A 23,947-nucleotide genomic window follows, 5' to 3' on the forward strand; every position below is an offset into this window, starting at 1 on the left:
GGTCCTCGGGGGAGACCTTGATCTGGAGGAGGTGGGAATGGGGGGTGGGCTGGGGGGAGGGGTGGGCGAGAGGGGGAGAACAGGGGATTCTGTGGCTATTATGTTGAACTGAATGGGGTTGTAAAATAATAATAATAATAATAATAATAATAATAAAAAAAAAAAGAAACCCACATGGAACTTCCACCTTCACATTAGGTTCACCTTAAAGCCCTTTCCTCTCCATCACTCATCACTTTGCTAATGTTGGCCACCATTTTCCACACTTGAACTTGGTTATCTTACTCATCTCCTTATCTTCCCTTGTCTAACATATATAATCAGTCACCAAAACTATCTGCTAACACACAAGAAGAATGTATTAGAAAGTTTTTTTCAGTTATCTCCTGTCATTAAAACAAGTAAAGTTTGTTAACTTATGTAATTTGTGGAATGAATAATAACATATTAAGGATACAGATTCAAAATAGCTAAAAAGGGTGTGTGGTACAAGTTTAAAAAGCATAGGGGTTAAGACAATTAAAATAGCATACTCTCTTGTCTTTCTGGAGTCTCTCCACTGTTGTTCCTCCATCTGAGTTATGGTTCTTCAAAATTAAGCTGGTCATGTCCTCTATGTGACCACAAGATACTTCCTGGCCTTTTAATCCTCTTAGCAATGTCCTTAAAACTCCTGTAAAATCTAGGTTTTTCTATCTCTTCATTCTTATTTTCTCCTCTCCATTATTCATCTTTCACACAATTTCTTAATGTTCTCTCCACACCTGGCCCTTTCAAAGATGAATGTTACATAAAGCCTATTCTTTCTGCAAAGGCTGTAAGACAGTGTGAAGTCTCTCTAGAAGATCATTATTGGCATCCAGAGTATAAAGAAGTTAGGAATAAGCCTCAAATTAGGTAACCTGTAACAACAATCCCATGTACCCATAGGGATATGGCAGAAAGTAAATAACAAAAGATCACCTGACCACATTTAATCATAACAATTTTATGAGGAAACTGAGATACCTAGAGGTTGAGCAATTTGTCCATGGGCCCATAATTAATACATGGCAAGGTAAGGCTTCAGTTGTTTAACCCCGAGTCAGAGTTCATTACTTAAGCCTTCTGCTTCACTAAATTTTGATCTACTCAAATTCTTGTGTTTTCATTAGACATACGAGGAGGTGACTAAATGATCAAGTTCCTTCCTAACACTCTGTTTCTAATTAAAGGATTACAGCTCAGGCAACCATTGTTGGGTCTGCCTTCTGTTAGAAGATGGAGTAAACAGCAGCCTGTAGGAGCCAATCTGTCTCAGAGGACAACAAAAGATGATGTGGAAAAACCCAACAGATTCATTTTTTTTCTTTATCCCAATTGATAACCTATAATTTTCTCTTCAGTCATGATCAAAATTTGCCAATTATCAACAGGAGTATTTAATATAAGAAGGGACATGCCTTAGAAAAGCTACTTCCTTTCCTCTAATTTCATTAAGAAATGTGAACTTTATGGTTCCCCAACCCCTTCACCAAAAGCACCTCTGACTAAGTTTGGATACTTTTTTCTTTTTCTCCCTTCAAGAGCAGCAGTCTTCATGAACATTAAAAAAAGCACAGCATATAATTTAATACCTCAAAGAAAATGACACCAGTATTTTCCATACAGTAATAAAGAGATTATCTTTTTAATATAGACATATCATAAAGGAAGTTCTTATAAGAACACTTTAGAAAACCCTTCTTAGCACCATACCTGCTAGATATGACTGAATTTGCTAAGGACAATGCAGTGAACAAAACTAGATTGCCCATCCATGCTAAACTTCCAAGTCAGTCAACAGGTAACAGCAGATTAAGTAAAATACATATGTAGGGATGTTCAAAACTTTCATTTGCTTATATTCTAGACTGAACTATAACAGATACAACTGAGTTATACTAAGTAGTTTTGAATTATGAATAAGATAACATTTATATATAGCTGTGACATTATCTGCCATTGGTATGACTGTAAAAATTGTATAAAGATAAGAATATGGCACTTTTTAGGCTCTTACATGCTTCCAGACATTGGTTATGTGTACAATGTTTCATGTGGTCTGGAAAAAGACAAACGCTGCAACAACCAAAGTGGCATAATTCTACAATAGGGCAGTTTTCACTTGTCATATAAAGTTCTTTACTGGAATAGTATTTTCAATCTATACGTTTACCATTAAGAAGTTCTTCTAAACACAACAGGGCAGTTTTAACATGTGATATACAGTCCTTTGTAGGAAGTATTTTTAAACTGTAATTTTACCATTAAGAAGTTCCTCCAAGGGCTTAGACCTGCCTCAACTGAATGTACCAGGCTCTGTTGACTCCCCATGGGAGGCCTTCCCTTTTCGGAGAAGGGAATGGGGGTGGTTTGAGGAGGAAGACTGGGGAGGAGGTGGGAGGAGGGTAGAGGGGGGAGATCTGTGGCTGGTATGTAAAATGAATAAAATGTTTCTTAATTTAAAAATAAAAAAGTTCCTCCAAAACCATAAAAAGTTCTTTTGATAAAACAGATTCTGGTTCAAAATCAGTGACTTTCAAGGTAAGGTGGTAAGGTGGTTAAAAACACACATTCAACATTTGTTTTCATACTATAAACCAAAAAAAAGTCACAAATTTGAGCTGATTTAGCTATGTAAGAAGGAAGAGAGCTAAGGCAGAGGTTTGAGAGATAAAAAGTGAAACAGAACGCTAGAGAGAAATACAAATATAGTTAAATAAGAAATAGAAATATGAAAATGTCCAAACGGGCTATTTTAACAGCCTGCCTAGTATCAGCTCTAGATCCTAAAAAGACAAGCTAAAACTTGTCATTTGCTTTCTGGGGATGACGGATTGCTTACACTTAAAACCCACAGTTAAGTAATATTAATATTTGAGTCAAACTACAGTGTGAGTTAAATGGGTTCATATGCCCTAGCTTAGAAACTCTATCCACATAGTGTATTTCCTTCGAGAAAATATAGCTTCAACCACAAGTAATCAACTTATGGACTTTTGGAATATAACTCTTAGTAGTTGGCCTCAACAAAATGTTCCATTTACTTCATAATTATAACAATCAATGTTTCTACAATATCTTGCAAAATCGCAGAACTTTCTAACAACTGCCTAAGCAACTCGTGCCAAAGATCCATGACAAGCAGCAGACTGAAGTCTAGGTTTTATGGTTTGCCCAGCACTAGTTTGGCTACTATCAAGGAACATTGGCAGAGCTGCTAAAAGAGCTAATATTTTGATGCTGCCATCTGTACTATATATTTTTCCTTGCAACTTGGACATGATGCTGTAGAAGGACTTGGGCCAATTCTTTGGGTATATTTTTGATAATGTTAATATAAGAGATGTCAAGATGAGAGTTTGGATTCTGAATGAGTTCTCCAATGAGGCTTAGGGATTATTTCTCTATTATCGATTAGCTAGCCTGGAAACTCTACACATGTCACCAGGCTGCTTTCAGTCTTCAGGTTGCTAGAAAAACCCTAACAAATAACAGGACTCGACCCAAACAAACAAACTCAGAATGAGAATCTCCACCTGCAATAAGTTCTCAAACAACTGTCCCTTTCTTAACAGTGTTTTTGTTCTGGCCTTGCAAGTGATAAAGTCAAAGAAAAAATATGCTAACTAAAATTCTTCAGTTGAAAATTATACATGAATCATGGGGAGAGATATAACTAGGGAGAGAGAACATTAGGAAAGTCAGAAAAAGGATAAATACATAACAGATGAATACTAAAAATAACCAGCTTACCAGCACACCTTCAGTAGAATATATATTCACTGCAGCTGATTCTTTCTTTCCCTTCCTACATCATTCCACTTAGTCTCCTAAGAATGGTCTAAGCTATTTTACCAAAGAATTTTCTTAGAACAACTAGAGTATGTAAAGCAACTAGAGTAATCCAAACAGATCCTAGGTGATGAGAAAATTACACTCCCCCTACCCCGTTTTCATAGTTGATGAAAACCAGCAAAAACTATATAGATTTTACTTTTGTCTTTACTGGAAATAAAAACACCCATACATAGTGTAGAAAAAAATTATCAGACAAAATTAATATTAAAAAAACCACTCCAAAAATCTGTATTTTGACAGAGAAGCTACTTGTCAAAGACTATTATACAGGGGGAATGATGATACAAGCTCCACTATTGATAAACCACTTTCTTTTTTTCCTTTTAGTATTTTTTTTTCTTTTGAGCTGAGGATCGAACCCAGGGCCTTGTGCTTGCTAAGTAAGCACTCTACCACTGAGCTAAATCCCTAACCCAATTAAAATTCTAACTATTTATAAAAGCAAATTATCTTTTTACATTCATAGCTAGTACTCTCTAAGACTGCAATTTCCTTAAAGAAAAAGAACATTTTATTTATTTCTATTTCTTTACTTTCTAGAACAGAACCTGATAAGTAATAAATGCTCAGTAAGTATTTCTCAAGTAAAGCATAAGAAAAAAACTCAGTTATAAAGCATAGGCCTTTATACCCAGTCCTAAAATGTGTGTGTGTGTGTGTGTGTGTGTGTGTGTGTGCATATATAAATTAAAACCACCATTTTTTAATGTTCTCTACATAATGGTAAGTGTTTGATTTGCTTAAGAACTAGAAATTTTACATGTAGGTCATACAGTTTTCTAAGGAAAAATATTATCTACTTTATTGTAATCACAAACCAGTATCTCTAAGCTAAATATAGTAGATATTTTAAGAAATTAATGAGATTGTCTCATAGAAAGCAGAAAAAACTCTAAATGTTTCTCAGATCTCTCCTGAACCCTACCCGTCTCTCAGACTCTCACACTATAACCAAAGCTGGCATGGCCTAGAATTCACTATGCAGTCTTGCCAGCCTCACACACAGAAATCCTCCACCCCAGCCTCCTTAGTACTAGGATTATCAGCATGAGTAATAGCTATAACTCCATAACTTGAAACAGATTTTACAGTAAGAAGTTTTTAGACAATATATTTTCATTGTATTACCTCCCCTCCCACAACTCCTCCTAGATCCGCCCCATCCATCCAACTTCACGTTTTTCACCCTTACCCTCCTTAACTGTTGTAGCACAATTCCTTCCTTTGTTTTTTGTTCGTTTTTTTGAGACAGTGTTTCACCTGTAACCCTGACTGGCCCAGAACTTGCTATGTCAACTGGACTAGCCTCAAATTCATGGAGCTCTACCTGTCTTTACCTTACAAGTTCTGGGATTAAAGACGTGTGCCCACATGCCCAGCTCTCTAGCACAGTTTCCTAGTGAAATGAAGGTTTTTCAGTTTATCACTCTAAGAAAAGAAGAGATGTCTACATAGCACTTCAGCATGCTCTTAGTGCACTGTGGCCAAAGGCTGCAACAAGGAAAGGGATGGAAACGGAAAGCTCTTTAAAAGATATCAAATAAGATGACAAAAGTTCCAAACAGCTTTCCTTTAGCTTCTGTAAGACACAGAACCTGGAGAGTAAAGCAGACACAAGCCCGTGCAGACTACACCAACACTGGTGTATTCCTGTGACATTCCTTCAACAGGTCAGAGTGAATTACAGTGGAGGAAGACAGAATAGTAGTCACTGCCAGTACAGAGGAAGAGTGCTACCTGGCAAGACTGAGGGCACCTTAAGACACAACAAACTTGTTCTGTATCTGTCCTTGAGCCTCCCTTCGCAAATGCCTACACATAAAAATTCACTAGGCTGCACACTTCAGACCCTCACATTTTACATATAACGGCACAAAATAAGAGAGCAGTGCTAATATTCGTAAAAGGACCACAAAACAAAGATGTTTTAAAATCTTTTATTACTGACTTCTATCTAAAAAATAAGTTTAGTTTCTCTGAAAGTAGCTAAGGACCATGGAAGGTGGGCAATCTATACTGTCTTCTGCAGCTAGGTCGTAGGGACCCGAATGTGAAGAATCATGTAAACTGTGGTGTACACGTGCTTAACCCAAAGCCAGAAGGAGCACAGAACAACTACCTGGACCTGACAGAAAGTGAGAAATATCCATTTTCCAACAGTTAACAAAAATTCATCTATAAACCTTAAGGTGATGTTCTGCAGATATTCCCTGAACCTTCTCTACTTGCTTGAAGTAGAGAAGGTTCAGGGAAGGCCAGGGAAATGGCTCAGACAGGAAAGTGCTTGCCACACAAGCGTGAGGACCTGGACCTGAGAGCAGATCCCCATCACGTACTTTAAAAAAAGCTGGCATGGCAGTGTATATCTGTAACTTTGGTCCTGGAGAGGCAAAGACAGGTAACTCCTTGGAGCTGGATGAGCAGTCAGCCTAGCTGATTTTGTGAGCTCCAGGTTTTGTGAGTAATCCTGTATTTTAAAAAAGTGAGGTGGAGTGGCTGAAGGAGGACTCAGCAGGTCAAGTTCTGGCTGCATAAGCATGAGGAGCCATGTAAATGCCGGGCATGGTGGTGTGCATCTCTGTCATCTGGTGCTGAAAAGCAACCACAGGCAGATCCTAGGGGCCCCTGGCCATCTAATTTAACCAAGATGGTGAACTCCAGGTTCCATGAGAAATCCTGTTTCACAAAGAAAGATGGAGAGCCTGGGTAGATGACTCAATGGATAGGAGAACCTGCTATTCAAGCCTGGGAACCCAAGCTCATATCTCCAGCACCCACATTTTAGCTGGGCCGGACTGCATGTTCCTATAAGCCCTAGGATTGGTGGAAAGAGGCAGGAAGATCCTGAGAGCTCATTGGCCAGTCACTCTTATTCAAAAGGCATGCCTTTAGTTCAGTAAGAGACCTTGTCTTAAGGCAAAGAAAAGTAGGGAACAACAGAAGAAGGCATCTCATGTCTTACTTTATATTCTTCACAGATGCATCATTCATGTGTGTACCTTCATACCATACATACTTACTCTCCCAAGACAGCATTAGAAAACATTCCTCCAAAATCACTGATTATAAAACCTAGCTTTAGACATAAGGAATATAGACTGTATCATATCATCAGCTCTGAACAAAATGAAGGAAACTACTGGAAATAGTTGTATACACTCCACTTTATAGCTTTTGTTAGCCATTAGAATCAGGCACTGTGCTTATCTGACACATTTATGGAAGTTACAAAGGAGGAAAGTGAAACCAATGAACAAACAAACCTGTAATAACTCATCTTTTACAATCTCACCATTCAACAAAGGGGAAAAGTGGTGTAATGGTTTAAGACACAGACTATAATGAGCAATAGCAAGCCTTCCATATAAATGGATGACTTAATTCTCACCTTTATCACGATCATAGAGCAAATCTTCTGTTGAACAAGGGCTTCCATCCTGGGATTCCGGAGGACAAAATGGGGACACACAGGGGGAGTGGCTGCTACAGCTACTGCTGCGCTCTTGGACAGAAGGAGTCTGGGTATCTATGCTGCGAGTACTACTGCTCCGGTAGTGAGCTGGGAGTGGAGCTCTTCGACCGTCTGGTATATCCAAAGGCTGCAAGAGGAACACCAATAAACATGTAGGTGACAACAAGTACATCTACTCATCAGAAAGCATGAGGCATATCTTTAGGTGTCATATTCTGCCCGTGTCACTGCCATAAGTTATTCTTCAGTGAATAAATACACCATTTTGTATCTTCCAGTAATTTCTGGGCATGTTACAGGGTTCCTGTATATTCTAGGGAGATCCCAAGATGCTCTTTAAGAGCAGCATAAGTTTAATAACAAATCTCCAAATACTTAACACCATGAATGGCATATACACATTAGGGATAAACTGAACATTTTTACTTACTAGTAAGGTAAAATGAAACATATTGGTGAGTATAAATTTTTAATTTATGAATTATTTAAAAGTAGAACTTAAGAACTTCTATTTCCTTTGAAATCACCTAAATTTCTAATAAAATTGCACTAGTATTCAATGGAGAATAATAAATCTCAACAATTCTGCTAACTTGGCATACAACTAAGGATGACTATTCACAATCTTGCTTCAATCTAGTGTATTGCTCGAATGTGGCAAAAGTAGTAACCAGGAAACTATAATCACAATCGCATGCTTTGAACTAGGGGACTCATTAAAGCTCATCAGTCCAATCATTTTGCTTCTAAAAATAAAAACCTATAGTTTAGAGTTGATGGTGACTGTGCTAAGTAGGATCAGAGCATCAGAGCCTGCTGAGTAGACCCTTTTTAGTCGACTTAGCTCTCACCCCATTGTTCTTGTCCGTCAACAAGTAAAACTGTATGCTCATTTTCATAAATAATTGAAACTATTACTACTGTATAGGAAGGATTATAATGCTAGTAAAAATGAACCAATATAATGAATTAGAATTCATTTTCTTTTTTTTTTTTTTTTTTTTTTTTTTTGGTTTTTCGAGACAGGGTTTCTCTGTGTAGCTTTGCGCCTTTCCTGGAACTCACTTGGTAGCCCAGGCTGGCCTCGAACTCACAGAGATCCGCCTGGCTCTGCCTCCCAAGTGCTGGGATTAAAGGCGTGCGCCACCACCGCCCGGCTAGAATTCATTTTCACTGGTGTGCCTACTCCATTTGCTCTGAGCTTTGTCATTTTAAAGATTCAGAAACACTGTTAGAGAAGAAATAGAGGAAGAAAAATAAGGTAAGATTAAAGAATCAGTAGTTTTTGGAATGTTGATTGAAATGGAAACTTTGTTTATGCGATACTGCTGGAAAAGACACCAACTTTACTACTTGATAATGACTACTATAAAGAGAATATTCAACTAAGTATCCAGTTCCTTCATTACTAAAAGAAATTTCCAATTAAGGAAAGTAGTAAAAGAAAGAATTCACCAGGCCAAACTCTCAAAAGAAAATGTTAGTTCAAAAAAAATTGGCAATGTTGGGAAACAATAAAATGACGTACAACTTTAGAACAAAATGACTAAGAATATGAGTTATGTTTTATTTATGCTGTACTTGACTAATAAAATTCAATTCTGTTTTAATCTACAACTAGCTAGTATATATTGATTAAACCTTTTTTGAAAGCAGAATTACAAAAGCAATACAAATTTTTACAAACTACATATTTACAGAAAACAAATATGGCAAACAGGAAGGCTTATAATATTGATATCAATAATAGTTAATGTGCCAATTTTCAATTTTAGATACAGGCATTTTGGTTTATTTTTAATAAACTCTGACACAAAATTAATTGTAAATGTACAATTTCTAATCAAGAGAGCAGGTATTTACTTCTATAAACAGTCTTTCCACTCTTGTGCCAGTAGGTACGTCTGACCTGTCCTTACTGAAGCACTCAGGGTCCACTACTGGGTAAGGCCATGATGTCTGTCTTTCCTTCCCAGCAGCCTGCAGAGCACTTTCCAGCACTGTGTAAGCTAGCCAACAAGGAGAAAAACTCCTGGCCAGTTCAAAATTGATTTCTATATTCTACAACTCAAGTGTGCAATATCTTTAGCAACAAGGTCTTACTATCTAGTTAGGATAAACAACCAAGAACAATAGCAATAGCCTATATTGTCTTGAGTGCCCAATAATTCACAGAGAGTGATCTGTGCCTGGAACTGTGATTTCCATTTAATAACCCATGTTTTCTGTGGACAGCATTGTTACTCATTTGGGATACTTCTGCTCAACTACTTAAAAAAAAAAGGTATAAAGCCAGGCGGTAGTGGCACACGCCTTTTAATCCCAGCACTCGGGAGGCAGAGGCAGGCAGATCTCTGAGTTTGAGGCCAGCCTGGGCTACAGAATGAGTTCCAGGAAAGGCTCCAAAGCTACACAGAGAAAGCCTGTCTCAAAAAACAAAACAAAAGTATACTTTAGTTAGCTTATGAACTAGTAGGGCTTCATTTGGCATCTTAAGTTTTGGTTTATCACACCTGGTACTGTAAACATGGTCAAAAACCATGTCTAGGGAAGCTACAGATTGTAGGAAAGAACCTACTAATGCTGTTTTGCTAAATAGTCATGTTGTTCAACTTCCTTCTAAATATTTATGCTTATGTCCATAAAGTTGTGCTGCTTTCAACCTTGATCAGAGGAGCTTTGTATTGCAGAGGGTAAAGGGTAATGAAGAGACTCAAACGTTCAAAATGCTGAGAATAAGCAAAGGTTTGTGTCTAGCCATAAATGGGCTATTTTTTTTTTTTTTATCAACCTCCTCTCCCTGAAAGATCAGGACACAGTGCAGAAAAGGTGACAGAGAACATAAAAGCCGAAGAATCAGGAAAGAGTATTGGGAAAGGCTGGCCTCTACACACGTGAACTCACAGTAGCTGTGGTTTCCTGTATAAGACCTCCATGAGTTAAAAATCCCAGTACAGATGGAAGAGAGCTACTGATATCCCAGCCTTAGCTGAGGAAGGTCACTCAGCTTTCTTTGAGGGAGAGGCCATTAGTAGGTTTCCCATGCCTCAGGGATGACTCCATATCACGAACCTACTGGCAGCGCTAATTGGACTTAGTGGGAGAGAGAAAGAGAGAGAGAGAGAGAGAGAGAGAGAGAGAGAGAGAGAGAGAGAGAGAGAGAGAGAGAGAGAGAGAGAGAGAGAGAGAGAGAGATTGATTGATTATAAAGTCAGAAGGGAAATGGATAGAGAGATACTGGGGGAGGAGACCTGGAGGGTCTTGGAGAGGCTTGGAGAGAATATGACCAAGATATACTCAATACAAGTGAGAAAGTTAAAAAATATTTAAAAATCCAGAAAATACCAAAACCACAAAATGTCTAAAAGTTTAATAATTTTTTGTTTATTTTAATTTTATTTCACATGCATTGGTGTTTTCCCCTGCATTCATGTCTGTGTGAGGCTGTCAGATCCCCTGGAACTGGAGTTACAGACAGGTGTGAGCTGTCATTTGAGTGCTGGGAATTGAACCTGAGTCCTCCGAAGAACAGCTAGTGCTTTTAATCACTGTGCCATCTCCAGCCCCTTAATGTTTTAAGTTAAAAGTTTGTAGATAATCCTAGAATAATTCTGAAATATATACTTGCAAATTAAAATACAACTCATTTTTAAAAAGAAATGTTTTATATTTTAGTAAAGTTTTGCTCTGATGTTCTTAACAAATAAATAAATTTGTGAGTGATTATTCATCTTCCAAATAAAAGATCAACTTCATTTGCTTCTATTGCTACTCTAAAGGAGACATTCTAATAGCAAACAGTCAAGAGATGTCACAATTTCCATTCCAACAAATTCCTTTACAGCATTATATCTATACAATAACTTGACATATGATAAAGAGTAAAATGGCACAACGCTTTGGGAAGATGTACATATCAAAACTGAAAATGTGAAAATGCTTTGACAAAGCAATCTTACCACCAGAAACCTGTTTGCAGGAGTACACAATGTTTTATAAAGCGCTGCCCATGAAAAGATGAAAAATGATCTAATCCTCTGAGACAGGAAATTTTTAAATTACAGTACATTCATATAGTGACTCATTATATACTAATACAGACACAGAAGAAAATATTGCTTATATCTGCTGATCTATAAGAGCTAGATAAAAGTTTTAATTTTTCATTTTGCAAAACCAATTCTAAGTCAACTTAAAGCTACACATTATTTCAAAGAAGGCACATATTATTTTTTATATATATGCATATATATTTATATATAAATCAAATGTCTGTTGAAAAAAAGGTGAAATAGACAATTTAACCAAGGGTTTCCTAGTAGTTCAATTAGTTAAATATACTACTGAAAATATAGTCAAATACAAGACCATATGCAATATGGCACAGATGGCTGAGACATGTAATTTTACAAAGTATTTTTATTAATTCAAAGTGGATCAAAGACTTAATATGTAAATGTGATGTCTAGTCTTATGTCAATTTGACACACAACCTAGAGTTAATCTGAAAGGAAGGAACCTCAATTGAGAAAATGCTTCCATAAAATCCCTCTGTAAGCATTTTCTTTTTTTAAAATTTTATTTAATGTAAAAATAAAAAAAATAAGATGTTTTGTCTGCATGTATGTCTGTATGAGGTTGTCAGATCTTAGAGTTACAGATAGTTGTTAGCTGTCATGTAGGTGCTGGGAATTGAACCCGGGTCCTCTGAAAGAACAGTCAGTGTTCTTAAGCACTGAGCCATCTCTCCAGCCCCAGTAAGGCATTTTCTTATTTAGTGATGGATGGGGGAGGCCCAGCCCATTGTGGGTGGTTCCACCCCTGGGCTGGTGGTCCTGGGTTCTATAAGAAAGAAGGCTGAGCAAGTCATGGGAAACATGGTTAGTAAGCAGCAGCGCCGCTCGGCCTTTGCATCAAGTCTTGTCTCCAGGATCTTGCACCGTTTGAGTTCCTGTCCTGACTTCCTTTGATGATAAAAGCAATACAGAAGTATAAGCCAAATAAACCCTTTCCTCTCCAACTTACTTTGTGGTCATGGCCATGGTTCACTGCAACTATAGAAACCCTAAGACAGTAAGAGAGAGCTAAAACTACAAAAGTCACAAAAAAAAAAATTCAGAAATAAATCATGGGACCACAGATTAAGGAATGTACAAGGAAAATAATGAACTAGACTTCATCAAAAAGGTTGTTCTTCAAAAAAAAAAAAAAGGTTGTTCTTCAAAGAAATCAAGAAAAAAGAAAAATGACTCTGATGTTTCCACATGAGATCCTTGATAAGGAGTTTACATTTAGAAAATAAGGAACCTTGTAAAGAACATTTACAGCTCGATAATAAAAAGACAGCCTAATTAAAAATGGAATAAGAGATTTAAATAAAAATTCCTTTAAAGGAAACAAATTATCAAGAACTTATGAGATGTCTTGCAGTATCATTAGCTGCTAGGAATGCAAAGCAACATCATGATGAAATGCCACTCTCTTCCCACTAGAGGTTGGTTATAATGAAGAAAGAAGATGACTGGAAGTTTTGAAGAAATCAAAACCATCCTACATTCCTGGTATGGATGTCAAATGGTACTGATGCTTTGGAAACAGCCTGGCAGTTCTTTCACATCTAAACACAGAGTTACAATACTGGCAATTCCAAGCCTAGGTCCATAGACAAAATGAAAAAAATACATTCATATAAAAATTTGTACAAATGTTCATGGAAGCATATACCAAACAAGAAACCATAAATGCACTCAATTGTTAACTGGACAAAATGTATAAAAATTAGTACTGCCTGTCAAGAAAAACAAAGTACTGTTATGTACTGCAAATTGGATGAATCTAAGACATGCCATGCTAAGTGAAAAAAGTCACTTACCAAAGGCCATACATTGTATGATGCTATTTATTTGAAAAGTCTACAACAGAAATATCTATAGACCCAGAAAGAAGATCAATGGTGGCCTACAGCCAAATGTATTAGAGGAATAGGAGAGATAACTACCAAAGTGAAGGAACCCTATGGTATGTCAATTTTATCTCCATAAGCTGTTGTTACCTGGCCCCCAAGTGCTTCTGACAAATTCTGTAATAACAAAGAAAAAAACCATTTAAATATCCCATACAGTCTTACCTTGGACACTTCTTCCTTTCCATTGTTTTCTTTGATGAATACCTTTTCCAGTTCAGGACTTATTCCTTCTACATTGCAGGGCACACGTGAAACAGATGATTTTGGCACGGATATGTTTGACAGAGGCATAGGGACTGACCTTGATCCAATAGTCTTTGAGACAGAAGATAAAATGAAGTAAAATTATTTACTGTCAAATAAAGAATTGGAGCATGATACATCTTAAAAATTGAAGAGCTAGGGGTGTAGCTCAGTGACAGATCTTTGTTTAAAATATGTGACATGCCCTCTGCATGTCTCCCACCATAAAAATGAAGCAAACAAAAATGCCTTAAAATATAAAACTCAGTAACAGTTATTGCTGACATTTCAAATAGAGCAAAAATTCAAATACATATATAGAAATTTAATTTCTAAAGGAAGGTAAAAAATACAGAATCAAAACAATCATTCAAAATACTTTTAAGTGCAAAGGTATGACTATATAATGTATACACTTGGTCAAAGACTGGAAGATGGCATTTTCAACACTTTTTAATGTCTCCTTTTTTGGTTTTATTGGGAAGGATAGTTGAAATTCTTTAAGTTATCATATGACTCCACTGTAGTGTTGTGGAGATACCAAGACATTTACATTTTAGAACTTCTGTAGCACAATCATTGTATAATTAATACTAAAACAATTCCTTTAAGGTGTCAACTGGAACTAATACAATTTACATACTAATTTAGGATAAATTGCTATTTTAAAACTATCTTCTCACCAAATAATGGGTTAAGACAATGGTTTTCTCTATTTTTTATTTTATAATCACAATAAACATGTATAACTTGCATATTTCTTTTAATTTGAATTAGTGGGATTACTTTTTTTTTACACTAACCCAATATAATACTATTGAGTTTTTGTCTATACTTTTTAATCATCTCACTAAATTTCAGTTCTCCTTTTATCATGCAAAATCCTAATAAGTATAATTAGACTATAAACAATGCTTATGAACATATATATACATTAGCACATTTAAAAGTTATCAAAGTTTCCCAATTTATAAATTATTCTATTTACATAGATATTTTTGTTATTAAGAGAACTTTAAAGCATTCCAAACTAGACTTGATATTCCATTGATAAATGTTTATACAGCAAAAGTATGTAGTTCCTATGAATAAACACATACCAAAAAATTAAATGCAAATTTAATCTTGGTCTTTTTGATTTTTTTTTTTTGGTTTTACAAGACAGGGTTCCTCTGTGTAGCTTTGTGCATTTCCTGGATCTTGCTCTGTAGACCAAGCTGGTCTCGAACTCATAAAGATCCGCCTGCCTCTGCCTCCCGAGTGCTGGGATTAAAGGCTTGTGCCACCACCGCACGGCTGGTCTTTTTTTTTTTTTTTTTTAAAGAATTAACTAAGGTGATGTGTTAACATTATTGACAGTGCTAAAAAAAAAAACTTGCAAATATATTAATTCTACCAGATTAAGAAGAAAAAGGAAAGCACACATTAACTCCCACTTTCAATGTCTAGGGCATACCAGTTTGTTGTATAATACTGATCAGGTATGATCAGGTTACAACAAATCATCCCATTTTAAACATGCAGTTAGTTGAGTTTTACTAAGCCCAGCTACCAGTATAGTCACACTTAGAGCCTTCCATTACTCAAATAATATTCTTTAGGGCCTCTCTGCATTTAGTTCCTCCTCCTAATACTTAGTTTATATAATTATACCTTGAGAATTTAACATAACCAATTATACATTATACAGCTTTTTCTCATAACTTCCTTCACTTAGCAAAATGGTTTTGAAATTTAAGTCTGCTGTCATATCTATTAGCTACTTTCCATTGTACTACTGAATAGCATTACACTGCACAGTTATGTAAAATATCTGTCCAATCACCAGTGAAAGAATATTTGTTTTCCTTTCAATATCATGAATAATGTTTCCCCAATCACTCATGCAGATATGTTTTAATTTCTAGTGGCTACTTGAAGGGAGAAATACTGGAGAGAATGGTCAGTACATGCTTGCCAAAGTGGTTATATTACTGTGTTCTCCTAACAGTAATGCACAGCTGCTCCTTTGTTTTACATTCTCATTACCATTTGGTATTGTTCGTATTTTCCATATTAATGATCTCATAATTGGTTTTAATAGTCTAGCTAATTCACTTTTATTTTCTAAATATAAAATATTATATACAATTAGTGATGTCTTTGTTAGTCCTTTATGTAGCACGTCAATAAATGTAGACCTTTGTGATGATCTCTATCTTGACATTAATGCAGCTAATGCTTTAAGGATGGGATCTTAGGAGATTTACAATTAATCACAATAGGAAGTTTTGCTCTTTTCAGTTTAATAAAAACTTTTATAACCACAAATGGATACTATGTTTTAACAAGTGTTATTCAATATCATGAAAAACCAATGCTTTTTCTCTGCTTTGACTTTCTGAGGTAGTGAGTTATATTAATATGTCCTAATGTTGAATTATCTTTATCTTGATGAACTATCAATACACTCCTTGGTCATGATATCAGATTTAAATTATTAAGATTCATCACTCCATTAGAGCACTTTTCAGATTTGTTCAATAAGATATGTTAGCACAAATTTCTTGGAGGAAAAAATAAAAACTCTAGCTTTAAATTTCTTCATATGAAAGAAGATGCAAAATACTCGGAACACAAAGTAGATAGTTTAAGGTACTAGTAGAAGGATTAAACAAGATCCTCCTCGATTGTTCAGTAAGCACATTACCTGTGATTTTAGTTCAGGAAAATATCATTCTTAGGCCACTATACACTGCTATGTGTTAACAAAACAATGTTAAAAAACACAGTTTTAACAAATTTTCACAAAATAATTTAGTAAAGGTAAAACTTTTGTTATAGTGTTGGTTTCCACTTAGTAATGCACTAAAAGGAATTACTAAAGCGAACAACTTGACCCACCTGAGTGTGACTGATTGTTATGTGGTTGCCATGGAGAGGCGACTGCCGATCTTTCTCTTTACTGTGCCGACTGCTCTGCTTGCCTCGTTGAAGCTGTTGCCTCAGTTTGGCAATCTGCTTTGGGGAGAGAATGGAGAAGAAAACAAAGTAAATACCTGCTCAGTTTCCTCCTTCAGTTTTCTTTTCTCAAAATATTTAATAAAAGAGAATGTTTTAGCACAATGATTTATTCTTCAAGTTGTTATGATTGAGACGATAAAAAATGAGAAATAAATGTACAGCACAAATGCTTAATTTCTGCAACTTTACTTGGTGTGGCTGGTAATCAGGTAGACTAAATTTCCTCAGACTGCTTCAGATTATACCTTTATGATGCTGGAAGCATCTTCTGCTTAAAAAGGGACTTTGGTAAGAAATATTTCAGATATCTACTGATTAACTTGTCAAACCTGAAACCTACTTTTTATTTCTGTTTTTCCTTTTAGACAGGCTTACTTACTATGAATAGTCTCAAACTCAAAGACTTGCCTGCCTCTGCCTTCTGAGTACTGAGATTAAAGGCATGTACCACCGTATCTTAAATAGAGGCTTCATTAATTTCTATATTGCTATCTTTTATAAACAAAAGAAATCAAGCTTATCTATTACTAAATATTCTAAATTATACATTGCAATGGTGGTAAAGACTATCAAATATTTAGTACCTTATTAGTATTTAATATTTTTTATTGAATTTACTGATTGTGCATAATACTGGATTTCATAAGGACATTTTTATGTATTTAATCTTATTATGTGTTATCTTATTCATTTAAACATAAATGTACATCTGGATATATTCTCCTAAATAAATCACATTCTAGATTTAATTACCAAATCTTTATTATAGTATCATCTAGAACTTACTAAACTGCTAACATACTTTAGGTTATGCATAATGTACTTTAAAACTTCCCATTTTAAGGATATGATTATTATTCAAATGTGTGGATAAGAATACTGGTCACATGTATCCAAAAATGACTGAAGTGTTATAAATCTGGTCCTCAGTGCAGCATTGTTAAGTAGTAGCAGATACAGACTCTGGAAAGATGGCTCAGCATGAACACTTGCACCAAAGTTCTGGTCCCAGGACCCAAATAGTGGCTCACAACTACCTGTAATATCAGTTCCAGGGAATCCAACTCCTTATTCTGGCTTCATGGGCACCAGGCACACACATGGTGCACATACATAACATGCACACAAAACATGTGTGCACATAAAATTTAAGTATCTTTTTAAGAAGAAATAGTAGAAAGTATCCAAGAAGCAGAGCTTAGTTGGAGCTGATATGGAACCTTCCTTTAAAAGATGGGGGCCATGGAATATGACTGCATCATTGAGGTGCTAGCCTACCCTTAGGAAATAATGTGCTTCTTATGGGACCCAAATTCTCATGTTTCCTTATGTGATTCTCGTTCCTGTACACCCTTGATCTTCCATGACATGACTCACCAAAGGCAAACAAGATGGGCTGTCTACTCTTAAGCCTTTTGAACTTCTCGTCTTTATAATGAATCACCCTTTTTGTTTGATAGATTACCCAGTCTCTAATGAGGAACGTATTAACAAAAGAACCATTAACAGATTGGGAGAAGTCTTTTACAATATCATTTTTGTCATAGAGAAGATGGCAACATTAATCAATAATTATTCGTTGAACATCTAGAATAAGCACAGTTTTATGATGTCTACTACATAAAATATATGCACAAAGTAAGGTGTAAAACATTAATTTTCTCAAGAATATATAGTAAAAAATAATTAATGTACTATGAAATTACATAAATGTGTGCTGTAAATAACAGGCATCAGAAAGCACAATAAGATATTAGAACCTACGCATGCTCAAGGTAAAAAGATATGACTTATTAGGGAAATTAATTTTTACCTGTGGTAAATAATAGGGAAAGGGTACAACCACCAAAAAGGGGATAACTGAAACCCTTTCTATCAAGATTTACGTTTTTTCACTTCTGTGACTACAGATCTCTCATACAATATCCTTGCAAAAGATATACAAGATGGTAATATTTCTGTTCCTTGCTCTAGTTTGAAGTGACTTAATTTTTTTCTGGAGAGCATTAATTTTCATGAAATCAAAATTAGTAAGTGATCATTACAAATCAAGACAAATTATTTCCTATGATAGAAAGTAAACAAGATCTCAAATTGTACAAGGTATTTTATTAGTATATAAGCATAAAATTAAGTGTTTTCTACATATTAATGATGTTTTGGTGGTGTTTGAAAACTGGAAGTGCTTATATAAAATAGTTTGGCATGCCTGCAAATTAAAGTAATTTGTAATTATTCATTTTAAAAATAAATCTTTAAAACTGGTTAATCTTAATTAATCATTTAGGGCCTCTGACACATTAAATAAACCACAACCTTTTTCTTCTATGTGGATTCTTAAAACCCTCGGGGAAAAAAGCTTAATTAAATAAGTACAGATTTAAAGCTTCCAAAACTGTTATTTTTCTTATAATACAGTTATGTTCTTGTTTACAATCAGTAGGCATTCAAATAAAAGGAAAGCCTATTTCCCTCAAATATATGTACTTAAAACACTGTAAATTCCATTTTAGACATGGGTAAAATGGTAGCAAGACGTTCAATAAAGTCCTCCCTTCGTGCATCCTTACACAACGTGGCAACTGAAAGCACTCTAGTAGCTTTTTACAGCTTTGTTTAAATGTTCTTTCCTTTCCCTTTGATGTGAAGACACCTCTTCTCTCCAAACCCAGCACCCATGGAGGGCAAACAAAGGTGTCCCTTGGAGGAGAGGCAAAAGAAGTCGTATATCTGCTCCTAGTGTTCATCCGTAGTTTTAACTTTTGCCTAAAATAGCTTTTAGTCCCATATCCTACGGCATCATAAGTCTTCTCTTCAGCAGGTCATCTACCTTGGCTACTGGGATGAAATGCTTGGTACAACCTTCTATTCAAAATAGAAAAAGTAGGTATGTAAGGAATGAATTTTTTAAAACTAGATGGCAATTTTTTCTCTAAAAATTCATTTTCTAATTTGTGACCTTAAGAAAAACCAGAGAGAAACTTCCTCAAAATCTGAAAGGTGTCATAAGTATACCAACCCAGGTATTCAAAAACATTAGAAATACACAATTTTGGGTCACTAATTAGAGATAATGGGACAGAGAACTATAAAATCCTCCAAACACTGAATGAGCACTTTTGTATCAGGGATTAAGAAGGGTCTTATTTCTCAGAATTAATTCAAATCCATAGTAGCTCTGGGAAATGAAAAAAATCCTAATTCAAAAGGTAGCAATGGGATGGGATTCAGGGTCTTGGGACTTTTGGTAAAGAAGGAACACAAAAAGAGAGCTAATCCAAAACCAGGAAAATTACATAGATTTTCATCAGCAAGAAATGTCTTGTTGCCAGTGAGTTCTTGCCCACAGGTATCCCTGCACCAACCAAGATGAAAGCACAACCGTCAGAGGAGTCTGAGAGCTCCAGGGTTCTTATTTCTGAAGTTAAAACAACCTAGAAGTATGTATGTCACTGCTGTACTAAAAGTTCTTAATAGTATTTAGTACAAAAGACTTGACCCACAGTGGCTGGAGTCTAAACCATCCTTTTAGCATGGTTCAGAACTGATATTCCATAGTAAAACTAGGACTTGAGCATCTGGCACCAACTCTGGTGACTTGAATTCTACCCATGGGACCTACATACTGAAAAAAGCACTGACTCTTGCAAGTTGCCTCTGAGCTTTACTAGCCTGTGACAATATGTACATACACACATGTAGACATCTATGTGTGTGTATGCACAGATGCGGGCACAAGCACGTGTGCATGGGTGGACACACACACACCTCAATAAATAAATAATATATTAAAATTTAAAGGCAATAATACTGTAAGAAAGTGAAAAGCAAACTATACCCTAGGAAGACACAACATATATTCATCAAGTGTAAATAAATTGAAAGCACTCAAAGGCTTAATGAAACAAATGGGCAAAGATAATATCCAAATGGCCAATGTGCAAAGAAGAGATAGTCAACATTATCCTCTTCATAAAAATGTAAGTTAACAACAACAGAACAGTAAGGAGCAAATTCTGCCAAAGTTATAAAACAACTGTAACTCTCCATGTACTACTGAGATTGGGAGTGGGAGTGCCTTTTATTTTAACATGACAGACTTGATTGGAGATCTTCCCCTGCAAGAACTACTTATGTCCTTAACATCAGGTGTGAAGCTAACAGCTCAACAGTAGGAAGCAATGACAATCTCGTAAGACGCGTTAATACTGTTTTATAGAAGGAGAAAAATGGTAGTTCAAGGCTAGCATTATGTTCTAACAAGCCTAAAGGAAAATGAAAACTGTGCCAAATGAAGAGGAATCTTGATACTACATTAAAAGAACTGGGAGCTATAGTTCTCAGAATTGAGCTACCTGAAAAAAAAGATAGCCATAATATCCTATTTTTGTTAATGATATTTATAACAAGTGACACACTAGAACATATCTTCTTTGTGTAAAGAGACATCATTATATTGTGAATTTATCCTTTGTCAAATGTAGGTGACAAAATTTTAAACATACTATAATAAGCTATGTTGAAATGTACTAATGATGCAAACTGTCACTGGCAGCATATATTTTCTGACCATTGTTCAGAGTACCTTGTAGGCCAGTTTGATGACTGTGTCAACCACTAATAAAAATTATCATCAAAACCTAATAACTGCTTATTGAGCAATAAAGCACCATAGAAGCTATTGTACTGCTTGTTAAGATGGTAACTGTTGCATTCGATTTTCAACAAAAGAATATAGATAGGTACTATTATTACTGCCACTTGGAGGTATAGACAAGGGGTTAAAAAAAGGTTTTTAAAGTGTAATATGTTTGCCTTAAGTGGTGAAACTCAAATTTGAAAAAAAGCAATGGAATTCTGTAGTCCGCTCTCTTAATCCACTATAGTTAGGATCTAGAATGTCTGCCTAAAGGTCTATGTGTTCCTAGGGCTTGTCTTCAGCTTGTGGCACTATTCAAAGGTTGTGGAGGCTTTAAGAGGCAGGCTTCATGGAAAAAGGTTAGGTCACTGGGTGTGTGCTGGGAAGATAACAGTTACCCAAATGTTCCTCTCTCACATGTTTCACCACCACAGGCCCAAAGCAAAAGAGCCCAGTTATCATGGACTGAAAAATTTGAAACCATGTGCCAAAAGAAACCTTTCTTCCTTTTAAGTTGATTATCTTATGTAGTTTGGTACAGTAATGGAAAACTAACACAACCACCAGTCTATATTGGCTGAAGAATCGAAACAAAAATTAAAAAGATAAATCTTACAAAGTAAACAAATGAGAATAAAACATTTAACAAGACTTGAATCACATCACTCCTTTCCCTAAAAATATTACTAAAGACATTAATCTAATTTTTCTGAAAATGAAATTGGTCATAAATCTCAGGCTGCTACTAGTTTTGATATTAAACAGAGAATATATAACAAGATCAAAAGTTCTACAGTTTAGGTAACAGCAAATTGACACCTACACATCCACATGCCTGCCCACCATTGCTGCCCACATACAGTTTCCCATAAATGACCCAGGGATAGGCAGGGACAGCTCACATATAAACATCTCAAACTCAGCTTGCTTTGGGAGAACTTTCATAAGGTAAGTTTTAATACAGAAGTGTATTTATAACTATCAATACAGTATTAACAACTGTAGCAGACTGCTGACTAGTTTTTATTGCCAGCTTGGCATAACCTAGGGTCACCTAGAATGAGGGAACCTCAACTGAAGAACTGCCGAGTCAGCTGGTCTGTGGCCATGGCTGGGAGAGACTGTTGTGACAGATGACTGATGTGGGAATGCCCAGCCTATTGTGGGCAGAACAGTCCAAGGCTAGGGTTGTATAAAAAGCCAGCTTATAATGAGACAGGGGGCAAGCAGGAAGGCAGTCCAGTAAGCAGTGCTCTGCTATGGTTCATGCCTTGTGTTCCTGCCCTGATTCCCCTCAAAAACAATCTGTGACCTGTAAGATGAAAATAAACTGTTTCTTCCTGTAAGTTGCTTTTGGTCATAGTCTTTACCACAACAGAAAAGTAATTAGATCAAAGGCTAACTTTTCAAAAACACTCACAAATCCACTTGATCTCTTAATTATATCCATTTTACAGATGGGGAAACACTTGAAAATAAAGTACCTTTTGCATATGAGAAACCTAATAAATAAATGGTAAACTTAGTCTTTGACCCTCAATTTGTAAGCCCCTTTTAGTAAGTACTTCACAATGCTGTGCAAGTAATCCTGTATTAATGTTTAACTACAAATATGTACCAGTCAGGATCTCAACCACTTCACTAAGTAACTTCCTTAATGCCAGACACATTATGAGCTATAAAACTAAAAGATGAACAAAAACCTGACAAAGCAATTAACTTACCATATGCTAACCTACCAATGAGCTTGTATTTTCTTCAATGAACACTTCATAAGACTTACTAGATTCGTGTGTGTGTGTGTGTGTGTGTGTGTGTGTGTGTGTACACAGGACTGCCTTTCAAGTTCTGGTCTTTTACAACCTTAACTGGGTTTTATTTCCACTGGCATCTTCAATCTCATTTGCAATTATTCTTTCATTTTGAACAAGAACACAACTTGTACTATTCTAATCCCAAGTTTTCATAAATATAATTGCTCAATTATTGTGATTACATCTGGAGTAATGAAACAGTTACTCTGACAATTCTGTTTGGCTTTATGGTTGTTTTCTAGGAGAACAATCAATTCTTCTGACTCAGCTGTTCCCTGTTAGTAGCATATATCATGTGCTCCTATATACACTCAGTTCTAACAAAGCTATGTGAAATATCAGCAATATGTCTGAAACTGCACTGAACTGAGATAAAATTGCAAGTTTGATTTTTTTCATCATTTATATTCTATACTTGAGGTTGTATCCCTATTTCAGTCTAGATGTATTAGGCTAAGCCTTTTCTTTTGTTTCTGCTAGGGAAATCTATTTTTACTTATGTATTTGGGTAAGAGGCAGGCTAGAATTACAGATTTTCTACATTCACAACATAAAGAAGTGGCTAAAAATAAAATAAAATCATAGACAATATCATGCTACTAGACCATTTGGTTTAGACATCACAGTATATGAGTAATCTGGCAATCTAAGTAAATAAAATTAATACTGGTAAGTCTGGAACTCTGCATAGGAAAAATATCCAAGAGAAATGCTGAGACTAAATACTGTCTGTACTCAGCAGTTAAGAGTGCTTGCTATTATTGTGGAGGGTCAGGTATGATTCCTACTAACTCTACTTCCAGAGTATCCAAGGCCCTTTTCTGACTGTCAAGGGCACTACAAGCATGTGCTGCACATACAGACAAGCAGGCATACCCAAATGCACATAAATAAAATTTGGAAGAAATGTTTATGTTTAACCTACTGCA

At 35.7% G+C, this 23,947-nt stretch overlaps 1 protein-coding gene across 2 annotated transcripts in view; it reads right to left on the reverse strand.

Moving 5' to 3' along the window:
* The window catches only part of Glcci1 (glucocorticoid induced 1), a 75,920-nt gene that overhangs the window by 9,497 nt on the left and 42,476 nt on the right, over positions 1-23,947 (reverse strand). Inside the window, exons 4-6 of one of the 2 annotated variants that reach the window (XM_076566212.1) lie at positions 16,446-16,559; positions 13,482-13,634; positions 7,271-7,481 (exon numbers count right to left, since the gene is read on the reverse strand). In XM_076566212.1, coding sequence (XP_076422327.1) covers positions 7,271-7,481; positions 13,482-13,634; positions 16,446-16,559 — 478 coding nt within the window. Of the gene's footprint in view, positions 1-7,270; positions 7,482-13,481; positions 13,635-16,445; positions 16,563-23,947 lie in introns of both variants that reach the window. The other variant, XM_076566211.1, reaches the window with a different exon arrangement.

This window comes from Peromyscus maniculatus, chromosome 3 (assembly GCF_049852395.1).
Source record: "Peromyscus maniculatus bairdii isolate BWxNUB_F1_BW_parent chromosome 3, HU_Pman_BW_mat_3.1, whole genome shotgun sequence".
NCBI classification, from domain to species: Eukaryota; Metazoa; Chordata; class Mammalia; order Rodentia; family Cricetidae; genus Peromyscus; species Peromyscus maniculatus.